At 43.4% G+C, this 15,980-nt stretch overlaps 1 protein-coding gene across 4 annotated transcripts in view; it reads left to right on the forward strand.

Moving 5' to 3' along the window:
- TSNAXIP1 (translin associated factor X interacting protein 1) overlaps positions 1 to 15,313 on the forward strand; it is a 1,023,806-nt gene extending 1,008,493 nt beyond the window's left edge. For all 4 annotated transcript variants that reach the window (XM_069655260.1, XM_069655269.1, XM_069655286.1 and 1 more), the window contains one exon: positions 12,257 to 15,313. In XM_069655260.1, coding sequence (XP_069511361.1) covers positions 12,257 to 12,488 — 232 coding nt within the window. In that variant the 3' untranslated portion in view covers positions 12,489 to 15,313. The remainder of the gene's footprint in view (positions 1 to 12,256) is intronic.
- Positions 15,314 to 15,980: the final 667 nt, after the last annotated feature.

A 15,980-nucleotide genomic window follows, 5' to 3' on the forward strand; every position in this document is an offset into this window, starting at 1 on the left:
TTTTAGCGTGGGTATTCTTCAGCGCGGGTGCGCCTCAACACGTTGAGTCTTCAGCACGTGTGATTTTTGCGCATTTGTTCATCAACGCGTGTGCTTCTTTGCACGCATTTCTTCAAGAATCTACATACTCTATTGTATTGTAAATAGTTTGGAACTTAAGAAAAGACTAAAACAAAGGCATTTACTAAAGACAATCTAACTGGAACAATTTGTCAACTTAGAAAAGGCAAAGAGCAAGTCTTCTCAGGTTTGCCATAAATAAGAAGTTACTGTAAATTTCAAGAGACTCAAGTAAGAAAGACTTTCAGATACTTCTGCAATCTTCTCTAAGAAATTTTAGGAGAAGAACCAGGTATGATTCTTAACTTATTAGTTATGGATTTAAAGTCAATTCTAATCCTAGAAGTAAGTACGTAATGAGAGGATTTGCATCTGTTTTCTTGTATTCTCTGCAGGTTCAGTTTCGGTTAGTCTTGACGCAGTCAGCCTGGTGTTTTTATGTTATCCACTTCCCCCTTTCCCTTAGGGGTGTAGTTAACAGAGCTGAGTTGTATTTCTGGTTCTGAGAATTACACTTCAGGGGGATTGTCGGGGGTTCAGCAGCTTCCGCGGACACAGGAACTCTCAGTCTGACAGAATGAAAGGCCAATAACCTAGTCCACCTGAGCTGTCATGAACCCCGACGAATCCATGGAGGCGTTGGGATCTTTGATCAGGGAGATACGGGAGGAGTTGAAAATATCCCGTGATGAGAATGCTTTACTTAATCAAAAGAAGGATGACTTAACTGTTTAAGTGATACAAATTCAACAGCTGGGAGGAAGGAGAGAGGATGAGGTGTCTGGGGGGTGCCGGTTCTCTGCCTGAGTTAGAAAGGGAAGGAGGTGACCAGTTACCACAAATACAACTGACCCCTCCAGTTACAGAAGGGGTTAGAAGCTTAATTATGCCAGTTCCTTTGGTGCCACCAGAACGTTATCAAGGGGACTCCAAGAGGTTTAGGGTGTTTTTGACGCAATGTGAGTTACGTTTTATGAGTAGACCAGAGATCTTTCCCACGGATGCATCGAAGGTAACTTTCATGTTGTCTTATCTTTCTGGGGAGGCATCTGCTTGGGCTGGGTTGTTGGTGAATCAAAAGAGTGTGGTTCTAGGAAATTACACCAATTTTTTAGAGATTTTCAGAAAAATGTTTGATAGAAGACAGTTATCTCTGGAAGTGGATGGTGAACTTTTAGAACTAAAACAAGGTAATAGAGATTTGGTTGCTTATATAACGCAATTTAAGACCCTTGTGTTAGAAAGCAGATGGCCCGAGGATAAACAGGCCTCGTTGTTTTATCAGGGCCTTAGAGATGAGTTAAAGGATGCCTTGCCATGAGTGGTTGAGCGCCCCTCTACTTGTGAAGCTCTGATTGATTTGGTTATCCAATTAGACTTTTGTTTGAGTGAAAGGAAGGCAGAGAGGCGACATAGTCAGAGCGATTTTAAGTCTCTAGTTAAAGTGGACAGATCTAAAGTAGAGGTTAGAACAAAAGGGAATAATCCACCTTCCAGGGGCCGATGTCCTTTAACTATAGAAGAAAGGGCTAGGAGGAGAAATAATCATCTGTGTTTATATTGTGGAAGGGGTGGACACTTTTTAGGGAATTGTCCTTACACTCCAAGAAAGACTACTACTTCAACGGCCAAGGTACAACAGATCGCCAACACTGTGCAGACAGCTGTTCCTCATATCACGGTAAATGTATCCTTGTTCCTTGAGATGGAGTGTAAGGGAAGTGGTCCCGTTATGGTTGACTCAGGTGCCACTGGGAATTTCATGGATTAGGGTCTGGCAAAATCTTTGGGAATTCCAATTCTTCAGAAAGAGGTTGTAGAGCAAGTTAGGGCTGTAGACGGAACGTCTCTATCTTCAGGCCCAATTACCCACAAGACTGGTTCCTTGATTTTGGAGTTAACAGGAGGTCACAGGGAGAGGATTTCGTTTGTTTAATTGATGCTCCTTTGTTAAAGATTATTTTGGGAATGCCTTGGCTTACTCTTCATAATCCTTTGATAGATTGGAGTGCCAGGACAGTTAACATATCGTCAGATTTCTGTCAAGAGAATTGCTTTTCAGGAAGTCTCTTTGAGGAAGATGTCAAACAGAGTAATTCTGTGTCTAGTTCTCTGGCTGAGTTTGGAATTGGATGTCATGATGTGGGAGCGGTAGTGGGTCAACTTCCCCAGTGTTACCAAGATTTGTGGGATGTATTTGATGAGAAGGTGGCAGGAGAATTACCACCTCATAGGCCCTTTGATTGTAAAATAGAGCTAGAGCCAGGAGCAATTTTGCCTAGTAGCAGAGTATATGCTCTTACTGAGAAAGAGAATGATTATTTAAAAGAATATTTAACAGAAAACTTGGCCATAGGTTTTGTTCGCCACTCGAAGTCTCCGGCGTCCTCTCCTTTATTTTTTGTAACAAAACCAGATGGAACACTCCGGACTTGTATAGATTATCGAGCAGTCAACAGAGTCACTGTTAAGAACCGGTATCCTCTTCCTCTCATCTCAGAAATGCTTAATCAAATACAAGGGGCCACTATTTTTTCTAAATTAGATTTGAGAGGAGCTTACCATCTAGTGCATGTGCAGGAAGGGGACGAATGGAAGACAGCTTTTAAGACCAGGTTTGGGTTGTATGAATATCAAGTTATGCCATTCGGTTTATGCAATGCTCCAGCGGCTTTCCAATTTTTTATTGACGACGTTTTTAGGGAATTCCTGGATATTTTTGTTGTTGTGTACATCAATGACATTCTGATTTTCTCTTCTGACTTGGATCAACATCAGAAACATGTTCGCTTAGTTTTACAGAAGTTGCGAGAAAATCATTTGTTCGCCAAACTGGAAAAAAGCCAATTCCATACAAATTCAGTGGAGGTTTTAGGTTTTATAGTTTCACCAAAGGGTTTAGAAATGAATCCTAAAAAAGTTCAAGCAGTTCTAGAATGGCCTACTCCAACTAAGGTTAAGGAAATACAAAGTTTTTTAGGGTTTGCAAATTTTTATAGGAGATTTATCGAAGGATTTTCTCGGCTAGTTGCTCCTATAACGAGACTGTTGAAAAAAGGAGTGAAATTTAACTGGGATCTAGAAGCAGAAAAAGCTTTTCAAGAGTTAAAGGAAAGGTTTACTTCTAGTCTGATTCTAATACATCCAGATCTTTCTAAACCTTTTTTTGTGGAGGCGGACGCTTCAAATTTAGCATTGGGGCGGTACTTTCACAAAGACATGAAACTACCGGTCAGTTACATTCAGTTGCATTCTTTTCAAGAAAGTTCTCTGCAGCCGAAGTTGACTATACAATTTCAGATCGTGAGCTGCTAGCAATCAAGTCCGCTTTTGAAGAATGGAGACATTTTCTTAAGGGAGCAAGACACACGGTAACGGTTCTTACTGATCATCGAAACTTATTGTTTTTAAAATGTGTAAGAACTTTGTCTCCACGACAGCTTTGTTGGTCCTTATTTTTTGCGGACTATGATTTTGTCGTGACCTTTAAACCCGGAAGTTTGAACAAAAAAGCTGATGCCTTATCCCGCCAATTTCCTCGAAGTGAGGTGAGAGAGGTTCTGGAGCCAGAACCACTTATTGCTCCAGAATATTTTTTGTTAGCCGGAGTCATTAAAGGCATGGACGTCTTGAACGAAGTTTGCCAGAATATGTCCTTGCAGAAGATGGAGGAGTGGGTGAGACTAGATCCAGCCAGAAGTTTAAAAGACGTTTACCATTTTTTGACAACAAGCTTTATTTACCTACTGAAGAGTTAAGAGAAAAGGTTTTGAGAAACTGTCATGAATCCATCTTGTCAGGACATCCTGGTTTCATGAAAACTCTGGAGTTAATTCGAAGGAACTTTTGGTGCGAAATAATACGCCAAGACACATTGAACTTTGTTAGGACATGTGTAGTCTGTGCACAGGCAAAAAGTCAAGTTGGGAAGCCGCATGGTTTATTGGAGCCGTTACCTGTTCCTCCTCGTCCTTGGCACACTATTTCTATGGATTTCATCGTTGATCTTCCTCTGGATAAAGGTTGTACTACCATTCTAGTTGTGGTGGATCTTCTTACTAAAGAAGCGCATTTTTTACCGATGGAGGGAGAGGTTACTGCGGAAAAACTGGCTCATAGTTTCTTACAAGGTGTAGTTAGACTGCATGGGCTCCCTAGTCAAGTTATCTCTGATACGGGATTTCAATTTATCTCAAAACTTTGGAGGGCCTTCTGTAAGAAACTTGGGGTGGACGTTAGTTTAACTTCTGGGTATCATCCAGAGACTAATGGACAAGTAGAGAGAGTAAATCAGGAATTGGAGAAATGTTTAAGGTGTTATTTACAAGCCAGAGAGAAATGGGTGGATTTAGTATGGTTGGCTGAATTCTCTTACAACAATTGTGATAAGGATGCTACTTCTATGTCCCTGTTCTTTTTGGGTCGTGGGTTTCATCCTCGCTTTCTGAGTTTTGAGGTTTTTGAGGATTCCAGGAATCCTGGAGTGGAATATCGTTTGCTGGTAATGAAGAATAATTTGGATAGAGCAAAAAAGGTGCTGGGGGAAAGCAAGTTGAAGTATAAAAGATGTGCTGATTTGAGAAGGAAAGCAAGTCCTGAGTACAAGATAGGAGACTTAGTGTGGCTTTCTACCCGTTATCTAAAAATTAAGGGGAAGAATAAATTCAGTCCACGATTTGTAGGCCCTTTTGAGGTAGAGAAAATCATCACTCCTGTGGCAGTGAGATTGAAATTACCCAAGCAATTGAAGGTACACCCCACTTTCCATGTTAGCCTTTTAAAGCCAGTTAGTTCAGGAACTAGATTTAGAACACCTCCTCCCCCTGTGAATTTGGAGGATTCATCTGAGGAATTTGTGGTTAAACAGATTTTGGATTCCAGGACAGTGAGGGGAAAGTTGCAGTATTTAATTGATTGGGAGGGATATGGACCTGAAGAACGAACTTGGGAAGATTCAGTTGATGTACATGCTCCCAATTTAATTGCTAGGTTTCATGCCAACAATCCACATAAGGTAGGCCCAGGGACTGGGCATTAGGAGGGGGGTACTGTCAGGTTTCTTTTCCTTTATCTCTTTATTATTATTATTATCCCTTTTAGGTTGGCCTTATCTGGGTGGGAAGTTTTCTATTGTAGTTGGTTTGGCCTTAACTTCTTAATACAGAATCCTGATTCTGACCCAAGGCAAGATGGAGTTTCTCAGTGACTGCTCTGATTGGCCAGAGAACCCTGCAGAACAACAATGAACATTCTAAACTGTAACTCTTTGCCTTTCATCATCTAACCCCCAGCTGAGAGGACGTGTGTAGTGGCTGCTCCTACTTTAGTCTTGGGCCTGGTGGATTTTATCCTTCAGGCGCTAGCAGTTGAGCGGCTACTCTCTAGGGGGTGTCAGGAGAAGATCTTTGTTTGCCAGGAAAGTGATCTGAAGACAGGAAACCCTGAAGATATTTAGAAATCATTTTGGAGATAAGTGACGATCTCTGAGATTTTAAATCTACTGCTTTGCCTTCATCTTGAAGTCGTTTGAGAGAGAACTCGTAAAATGTTTTCTTGGAGCCTGTAACTTTGAATTAAGTGCGTGAACTTTGGTGTTCGTTTGAAAGTAAGCGCGAGGTTTAACGTGTGTTATGCGTGTGAGCTTTCTATCGTGAGAATTCATCTGCGCGTGAACTTGTCTGCGCGAGAACTCTACTGCTCGTGTGTTACCAGCGCGTGTGTTTCTTAGCGCGAGAATTCGTCTGCACGTGAACATAAAAAGCACGCGTGTTATGCGCGTGATATTCCTATCGCGAGAATTCCTCTGAGCGAGAACTTGTCCACGCAAGAACTCTACTGCGCGTGTGTGTTTCCTAGCGTGAGAATTCTTCTGCGTGTGAACTCTGCTATGCGTGCGTTTTCAAGCGCGTGTGTTTGCGCGTGAACTCTGCTGTGCGTGTGTTTTCAAGCGCGTGTGTTCTAGCGCGTGAACTCTGCAGTGCGTGGACTCTTCAGTGCGTGGGATTTTAGCGCGGGTATTCTTCAGCGCGGGTGCGCCTCAACACGTGGACTTTTCAGCGCGTGTGATTTTAGCACGGGTATTCTTCAGCGCGGGTGCGCCTCAACACGTGGACTTTTCAGTGCGTGTGATTTTAGCGCGGGTATTCTTCAGCGCGGGTGTGCCTCAACACGTGGACTCTTCAGCGCGTGTGAATTTTGCGCGTTAGTTCATCAGCGCGTGTGCTTCTTTGTGCACGTTTCTTCAAGAATCTATGTACTCTATTGTATTGTAAATAGTTTGGAACTTAAGAAAAGACTAAAACAAAGGCATTTACTAAAGACAATCTAACTGGAACAATTTGTCAACTTAGAAAAGGCAAGGAGCAAGTCTTCTCAGGTTTGCCATAAATAAGAAGTTACTGTAAATTTCAAATTTTAGAAGAAGAACCAGGTATGATTCTTAACTTATTAGTTATGGATTTAAAGTCAATTCTAATCCTAGAAGTTAAGTAAGTAATGAGAGGATTTGCATCTGTTTTCTTGTATTCTCTGCAGGTTCAGTTTTGGTTAGTCTTGAAGCAGTCAGCCTGGTGTTTTTATGTTATCCACTTCCCCCTTTCCCTTAGGGGTGTAGTTAACAGAGCTGAGTTGTATTTCTGGTTCTGAGAATTACACTTCAGGGGGATTGTCTGGTGTTCAGCAGCTTCCGCGGACACAGGACCTCTCAGCCTGACATCCCCCTCCCTGCTACAGGGTGATTGGACAATCTTCTGTGAACGACAGCTGTAAATTGGACTGCCCCCACAGCAGCTAGTTTACGTGTTGTATTCTCTGATGGACGCAGTGATGAGTCTCAGACTCTGGTTTCAATATAGAGCTTCTTATTAGTACAGCAAACCTTTAGTAGTTATTTTTACAGGTAGAAATAAGGAACAGTAGCGCATGGCCTGTGTTTTGTCAGGTCTCTCTCAACTGCTCTCATGGCACCCTCTTTGTCAGAGCTAGGGAGTTCCATGAGGTCATTAGCCTGCTTTGCTGAAGCAGTGATGGTGTAGAATATAACACATTAGTAGCCGGCGGGTGGAGGGAGTAGGGGGGGGGAAGCAGCCTCCCAGCCAATGAGGAGGCGGGGGATTACCAAATGGTAATCCCCCTGCTCCAAGCCTGCTCACGGCTGGAAGCTGCCATATCCCGCCGCCAGGGATTTAGGTAAGTGCTTCGCTCATCTCCCGCCCTTCCCTCCACTTACCTGCTTTTTTTGCTCCTGTTCGGAAGCAGATGCGCTGGAAACACTTCTGTCTCCAGCAAGTCCGCTCCCGATCTGCAAAAGGCCGCCATGGAAAGGAAGATGGGACTATGAGTAGTCCCTTCCCTCCTTTCCATGGAGGCCATTCTTTTTGTTTACTTTTTTCCTAGTTTTTGAATGACCGTCATGGAAAGGGAGAGGGGACTACTGTCCTCCTTTCCAAGGCGACCATTTTGTTTGTTTACATTTTTATTATTTTAAATGGCCGCTATGGAAAGGGGAAACGGACTTCGTTTTCCTTTTCTCGGCTGCCATTTTTTTCCTTTTCTTTTTTTTCTTTCTTTCCGAAATGCTGGCGTTTTAGAAAGGAAGAAACATGTTTTTAGTACCCCAGTCAACAGTCCGTGGTACTAATAGCAATAATCCCCTTGCGGGGGGTTGGGGGCATTCCTGAGTCAGGTAACACCCTGGGGCCTTCGTTAAGGGCCTCTTTACGCTCGGGCCTGTAACTAAGGGCCCGGGGCAACACATGACTTAGTAATGCCCCTCGCCCCAAGCTCGGGGATTGCTTAATTCTCCCCTCTTATAATATTTCAAGGTAACATAATAACATTTTATATGTTGCCCATTAATTAACTGTACAGTGTCTCATGCTCAGTAATGGGTGCCAACCATTTGAGCTTAGATTTCTGTTGTCGGTGTCCTTTCTTGATGCTATTATATTGCTAGACCTGAGCTCAAAGTTGCCCATAGTGTGTCATAAAACCTAGATCTATGATCAGACCACTGTCTTTTAGGTTAATCATCTTCAAGTACTTGAGCTACCATGTTCTTCTGTGTCTGGTATTCGAGAGGTCACCTTATAAATCCTGCAATGTGTGTCAATCCTCTGTGAAGTGTCGACTTACTGATGTTTGTTTTGTGGTTCTCTATGTAGGTTCATCCTTTCAAGCAGCTCCTTGCAGGTCTCACATACTGTCCTTGCATGTATTTTTGGATGAGGTATACAACATTGGGTAATCAGCAGTTTGTCCCTTGTATACTTATTGTTTGCTTCTGTTGGGTTGCTATGGCACATCTGGTGCAGATGTGTTGGCATGTTTTGCATCTCCTGACATTGCATCAGTTATAATTATTAGGATATTTATTGAGAGTGGATTTAGCTTCAAGAACCAACAAAGCACTTTACAATCATAGGGGGGGGGGAGAGAACACAGTGAGGGAAGTAGATAAAAAAGGAGCAGGGAGCTAACAGGGGAGGGTAAGGGTGGACAATTAATTGGCAGTAAGGGATCTACAGGCAACTGGGAGGTGGCGGGGAAGGGGGAACATCGAGCCTCAGGTACGTTCCTGGTCTTCTTTGTTCTTGATCTAGTGGAAATGTACTCCAAATCAGAGACGTGATAGGTTTCTCAGTGCATACTATTAGGGAAGATCTTCTTTGATAACGCCTCTTAGCTCATCATCCCCCATTAAGTATTGGTTGTAGGTCCTTAACAATCTTATTCCGCTGTGTTAGTGCTGGATGGTAGGTGACAACCAAAGGTATTTGTTATGTATCCCTGCTGTCTCTGTATTGTAGTAGGTTGTCTCTGGGTATTTTCAATGCACATTCTAATTCCTTGTCAATTTGTCTCGCTGAGTGGCCTTTTTGCAAGAACAATGTGCAAAGAGTGGCATGTTGCTGTTCATTGTCTTCCTATTGAAGTATATGTATTGGTGCCAGATGGCGTGGCTGTAGATCACTGACCGTTTTGCGTGGCTTGGGTGGAAACCTGTCCTGTGTAGGCATTTGCTCCTCTCCAGTTTCTTGTATACAGCAATTTCTAGATGGCTGTTCCTTGTTAGGGAGAATTCTCTGTAAAGGCTAATTTCCCAAACCTAGTGAGTCCCCCAGCAGCTTTGCTGGATTTTTGGGGTTTATTTTTTTCTCCTGCTAAGAGTGAGACTCTTTTACTCCCACTCTTAGACATGATTTGAGGTGTTCCTTTATCTTTCCATTTGTTTTATGGGCTATGGAGTCTTTTACTCCATAGGGTCTCATGTGTTTTTGATGTGGGTTACACAGCTACACAGCACCCTCCGTGCCGTAACCCAGGGGTGTCATAGCGACCCCCCAACATAGACTCCATACCCTGGGACTGACTATTGTCTCCCAGGGCATGTAAAGTCACCTTTGGCTTTACTAGTCCCAAATTATGAACAGAAACCAGTACAAACCATCATATTGTGGACGTACTGGTCGGGGCAACTCGATTGCCCCGGGGTCTGTTGTTCGAGGGGGCACGTCCCCGTCCCCCCTGATCGAGTTTTGGCTGGTGGCAGTGGATACTACTTTTTATATTTGACCGCGAATATATCTCTATGGGATTTTCCCATTGTTCGAGGCTACCAACTTTAATTATTTAATTCTTATAGCCTCGAACATACCGCCGGTTTATTTATTTAATATTAATTTGCTGGTTGGTATTTTTTGCCAGAACTCGATTCTAAAATGGCATTTGTGTTCTCTTCTGTGACTCCAACCCAAGTCGAGCCCTTTGTTCCACTTTGTGGCTGGCTTCTCCACAGAAGCCTCCAGAAGTGGTGCCACTCTCTGGGTACCAGAGGGGGTTTGGGAGGGGGTTTAGGCACCCTGGACTGAGTTACCTTGGTAACTCAAGTCGCACTCTTGTGTGATTGGCCGAAGTGTTGAGCAGGCCGGCTCACCACTTAGCATGTTTGATTGACAGCTAGGCTGAGTGAATGGGGGTGTGCTGCATAAAAGCAGGGCTTTGGGGACTGGAACTTCAGAAGTCGCCACAGGACCTAAGAATCTGAGGAGGGAGAGGCTGAGCGGACCTGCAACGACGACACCACCGGTGGAGCCCTGCTGAACCGTCTCACCACTTTTCCCGACGACAGAGGAGATCTCCAGTCCGGAGAGTCTTCTTCCTTTGACTGGTGGGGATAACCAGTTTTGCCTTCTTTTCACCTTCCTGTAGCATCTCGTGGCCGCCTTGCCTGTGCCAAGCACCCCGGCAACCGGAATACCACGGCTTACCACTACCGCGAAGAGAAGGGTAGTACCTTTTAACCGAAGAACTCTGCGGCTGGTTTCTTCCCTGGCAGTGCAACGACCTTCATCTTTCCTCCACGGCGAGAACTCCTCTTCCTCTGGACGAAACACCGACTTGCACCCGCTGCCAGGAACAACTGCCCCCGCTGCAGCTTCCTTCACATTTAAGGTACTGTGTCCTGCCTGGCTTCCCTTGCAACAGATCGTTCGGGGTGACAGTAAAGCCTCGACTTTCTAACCTGGGCTGGCCTGGGACAACCCAGCTAACTTTTCCTGACTTTAATTTCATCCTTTTTGTGCGAACTATCTACAAGACTCTTTGGGCATAACCCCACTGTGCGAACCTGGACCCCTTCTGCTTGCTCTCTCCAAGAGTGGGCCTTGCAATTGACTTCCTTGCTCTCCAGTAGAACTCTGCCTATCCTGCCTTACTATGGTTCTTTTAAAAGTATTGAAACTTGTGTGCTTCCATAACCCTGCCTTTTTCTCTCCCTTTTTTTATAACTTATTAGAGTGCCATCTTATGTTAAGCGCTCACCTCTGTCTGAAAATAAGTCGTGTGTCTCACTAAGACTTGTCTAATAAGTAATTAGGGTTGTATATATATAATAGTGACTGTGTGCTGAATTTACTTACCTCTTTTGCGCCAGTGTAATTTACAAGTGTAGTGTAAAAGTATATAATTATTTATTTAAGGACAAAGCTCTTGTCAGTGTTTGCTTGTGCTACTGTATCTCTGTACCTATTGTGTATACTCTACATACTGCCTAACTCTTCTTGAGGGAAGTCTGACGGCTCAGCCACAGCACAGTGAATCTGTGTGGTACAGACTGCTACCAAGTGAGTTTACTGCCAAACACCTGTAGTCCTAAATCTTTTGCAGTGGACCCTAAGGGAACTGCACAGGTTTCTGCCTAACATTCCTTCCCACAGAGATACTTGTATCCATGAAGTGTAGGCTTTTCTTGGAATATTCCATGGTTTACTTTATACAATAGAGGAAAGCCAATTAGTGATTCATGGAATTGTTTGAGTCTTTGGGCCTCATTACGAGGAAGGCGGTAGGGGGAAAACGGGGGCGGTAGAGCTGCTGGCCCCGTTAACCCCCTACCGCCTCATTACGAGGTCTCCGCGGGACCCGCTAAGGACGCCTGGTTTTGCCAGGCGTCCTTAGCCGGTCCCGCGAGCAGACCAGGATGCAAACAACGGGCGCGTCATTAACGGGCCCGTTGTTTGCATCCTCCCCATTCCCATTGAGCCCTATGGGGGCTCGAATGGGGATGTACAGGCTCTGGGTTCCTGGAATGGGGAAATACCGGGCTCTCCAAGGTCAGAATGGTCCGGAGAACCCGGACCAGGTACCAGGAATGGGGGTAGCCATGCCGCAAATTGCAGCATGGCTACCTCCTTCCTCGTAATGAGGCCCTTTGCCTTCTGTCAAAATTAAGACTATGTAATCAATGTACCACAGGTACGTTAGTGGTTTCATGGATTGTTGTTGTAAGGACTTTTGCTCAAGGTCGGCCATGTAGAGGTCAGCCTACTGAGGTGCCATGTTTGTTCTCATCGCTGTGTCCCTCCCACATAAAGATGTGAAGCTTAGGCCTTACAAAAACAATTGCGCTCTGGTCTACCCCCTCTTATGCCCCATGCATAGAAGTACATCATGAGGACACCATACTCATTTATCCTGACATTTATATACCTTGTGAACTCACTCAATGTCTTCAAACTGTGCACAGATTTGCTCAGCAACGTCTGTGAGCTTGTATTCTGTTTGTTTAAACATCATAGCCATGATGTCAGACACCTGAAGATAGCAACCACAGCAAAGATTGATGTTACAGTAACACTCTTGTGCGCCTTTGTCGTGAAGTTTTGCTTTACACTCGTATTCCCCTTCTCTTTTGCAGGAAAGTGACGGTAGATGAACTGAAAACAGCTTTCCTTGCCGTGGATCCTGATATTGGCTCTAAGACCATGGACAATTACGTTTCCCAAGCCTTCAGGATCCCACAGGAACAATTTGAAACCGCAGAGGCCTTGGAGCTGGAGACTATCCTCCAGCAGTTGCAGGCAGGAGACATCAAGAGGACAGAGCCACCAAGGCAGGACATGACTGGACCCTTGGAAAGCCTTTCTTAGGAGGAATTATGACCTTGAAATTAGATTGCTAGCCGTTAAAGCTATATGTAACATAATCATTAGCAAATAGAGTCACTGTTTGACGTTACTTTAAAAAAAAATCGCTCTCACATAAAAATTTGCCACTTGATCTGCCTCTACTTGACCAATAGCTACAATGATGAACAGTTCATTTTTTCTTTCAATTGAGACACCAGAAACCTGAAGTACTTGTAGGACGCCTAGTAAGTGAACACACAACTTGCTGCTCTCCCAGACAAGTGTTCAATAGGATTTTTTACTAACCGGCCCCGTTTGTCTAAATTTCGGATTGCATGTGGTCTCTTGAGCAGCGCAAGCAACCGGCGTACGTAAAGTTGGAAAAAGGTGAATCACTAATGGGGTGTTTAGTTGCATTCTTTCAGTGCATCAGCAAGCCTTTGTTGCTGTTTAGTAATTCTGGAAAGTCATCATTTGCCACTGAACGTCTACGTCATTGGGCTATGTAGTAAAGTGAGCGGTTTTCCCAATTCAAAAGACAGTCACTGGTGCGCTAGTTAGATTTCCTACTAAAGGCCAAGGATCGAATGATCATGTATTTTAGACTGCCCTATAGAGTGCAGTTGAGGTACACTGGCATTGTAGTGCAGGAACGCTTTTACTATGCAGTACCTGTTCGATAGGAGAACCGAAGACATCAGTTGACAGTGCTTGCAATCAAAATCCTTTCACGATCATGAACTTGAGAAGAATCACCATAGGCTCCCTTGGATAGTATAATGCACTGCATAGCATTCTGAGTAACCATCTAACAGTGTTTCTTGCCAGTTACCTTTCAAAAGTGTATTTTATTCTGCTGCAGCTGCATCCATAGCAACATGGCTTGGAGGGAATGTTAGTGGCAAACCCTACTAGGACCAACTACTAAGAGACCATCTGTGATATTTATTTGTGCCAAAGATTTCCTAGCTTAGCCTTACAAAGGGGTCTCCAACCACAATACTGGTTTAGATCAGCTTGTTCACTGGCAGGCCATGGTAAAGCAGATATGAGAGGGGAAAATGTATCTTAGCCCTATGTCGTAGGGCTAAGATACATTTTCCCACTCATATCTGCTTTGTTGCCTAATGATGCATAGTAGAAGAGGCTTTGCCAGTCTACATCTCAGACCACCTCTTGTAGGCCTTTGATTGAGGGACACAACATTTAACTTATACTAACTTGCATATGATACTGTAGGACAACAAAACAAAATGTGCTTGCGGCAGGGGACACAGGGCTACTCTGGTGTTTAATTCTATCTAGCTTTTGCCATTTCCAATTCTATACAATGTACCATACGCTTTCCACTGGTCATTCATCCTGAGGACATCTTGCAGTTTCTCTGCCTAAGGGAAAAACACAAGTTGGTATATTGCACACACATTTCTACAGCAGGTTGTCACACGTCCCAGGTTTTTGTGGCATCACAAAGTTTATTTTCTCAATCCTTATTACAAAATTTCACAAAGATATGGCCAGCATGGCAACTAACCACACTTGGCACAAACCTTCTGGTTTTACATTTCTTGTACTAAAAGGTAACAGTATATTTCCATTTCTCAACATTTGGCTTGTTTTAACAACTGCTTACAGATCTTTGTGCTACCTTTTAGTTTTTTTCTAAATATTGCCACAGTTTGCAGAGGTTAGATGAAGGCCTTAAGTTTCCCAACTCAGTATCTCTGGTGGGCATGATTGGGACCAGATTCCATCTTTTAGTTTGGTGAGGATCACGTTGTTCGATCCTCCGCCTATGAAGTAAGACATGCACACATTCTACTTTTTTGCCTTATCTTGATACAATGCTTGGCTGCCTAGTTTCTTGACCTTGAATGCCTTTTCCCCATCAAGTTACCATTTCTTTTTTGTGAAGTCGTTCCTGCCAGGCTTCATTGAGACACATTCCTGCCACTGACACATGCATTGTGCTTTTCTGATGTTTATGTACCTTCTTACCTGTCCAGAATCCAGATCCAAAGTTTTGCATGTTTCTAACCCAGTCCTCTCTGAAGGTTGTTTGGGTTTATGTTACAGTGAACAATATCCTCTAGAACCACTTTATTTTGCGATATAGACGGAGGACTATGTGTACTACTAATCAAGAAGGCTCTGCCTCCAACATGCTCATGCAGGAAAGTACAAGAACCCTCACCCATACCCATTAAGCTAATTCCTCAGTGGGGAAACCATAGGGTTGTAAACCACTTGAGATATCTGGGCTCCTCTTCAAGAACCACTGTTCCTATCTACGGCAAGTAGTGCTCTATATTAAGCTTGGTCAGCTGCCAGTCCAATTACTCAAACAGCATCAGGCTGCCTGCCTGACATCCACCACTAAGGGTAGACGAATATGGGAACACATTTCTGAACACTTAAGACCATACTTGGTATCAGCTTATGTAGAGGTGCTTTGCGACTGTTGTTGAACTCGCACTTAGTTGCCATTGACAATTAAGGCAGTTGGATCAACTAGCTCCAGCCGTCCTCAAAATAATGTCTTCTCTGTTTGCAATTTCTGCTGTCATCTAATTGGAAATCTAAAGATTGAAATGGTTCTACCTCTTATGCGCCATCACTTGGTGCCCTTGGCCATATTCTACAAACCAAACCTTAATACGCAAACAAAGGGTAACACACAGCTTTGTTCTGAATGGGAAAAGCAGGTTTTGCTACCAGTGTGTGTGGGCACAATATTGGCATGTTTATTTCCAAATTTATATTGAAAAAATAATATGTACAGTGGCGCACCCTGAAATTATTTTAATGTGATATTTTGTGAGCTCATTAAAAAGGACTAGCCCTCACTAGTTGTCTCAATGTACCTATATCAATACCCATTTTCGTTGCCTTACGAACAGGTATATTGATGTAATATTGCATATATGTATATCATTGTTTGCTAAATAATCATAAAACCACTTACTTGATCAAGGAGTTTTCATGCAGAGCTTTGTTTTCCAAAGAAGCGTCTAAGACAGCTAAGCATTAAAATAAGTTCAAGTGTAGACACTTTCTTTTATTGCCTTTGTTGCCTCAGTGAATTACAGGTTGAACAATGTGCAGCTATGATACACAGTATCTGTCGCCTCTTTCCACACAAGAGGCCACATTGATGTTAAGAGAAAAAGCCCTTCTCTCCACCCCAAGAGCCAAAATGCACTTTAGTGACAGTCACTACAGAGCTTACAGTCATTGGTGTAGTGATAAAGATGACAATTCTCTTTCCAAATGTTATTCTCATGATCTGGCTTGAAGGGGAGGATGGTGAGTTTGTTTAGCATTATAAATAAGATATGCAGGATGGAAAACCAAGATTACAAGTAGCCTTTCCTTCCCCATCAAGCAGTATTTAATCAAACAGAATAGTAAACCAAATTCCCAAAAGAAGGGATGGAGTGCATGGTGTAAGGTCAAGATTAAGAGACAGATGCGGCAGATTTAGGTTGTTAAGGTTTTAGGTTGCCAAGTCTT

This window comes from Ambystoma mexicanum, chromosome 1p (assembly GCF_040938575.1).
Source record: "Ambystoma mexicanum isolate Mex_15411 chromosome 1p, UKY_AmexF1_1, whole genome shotgun sequence".
Taxonomy (NCBI): domain Eukaryota; kingdom Metazoa; phylum Chordata; class Amphibia; order Caudata; family Ambystomatidae; genus Ambystoma; species Ambystoma mexicanum.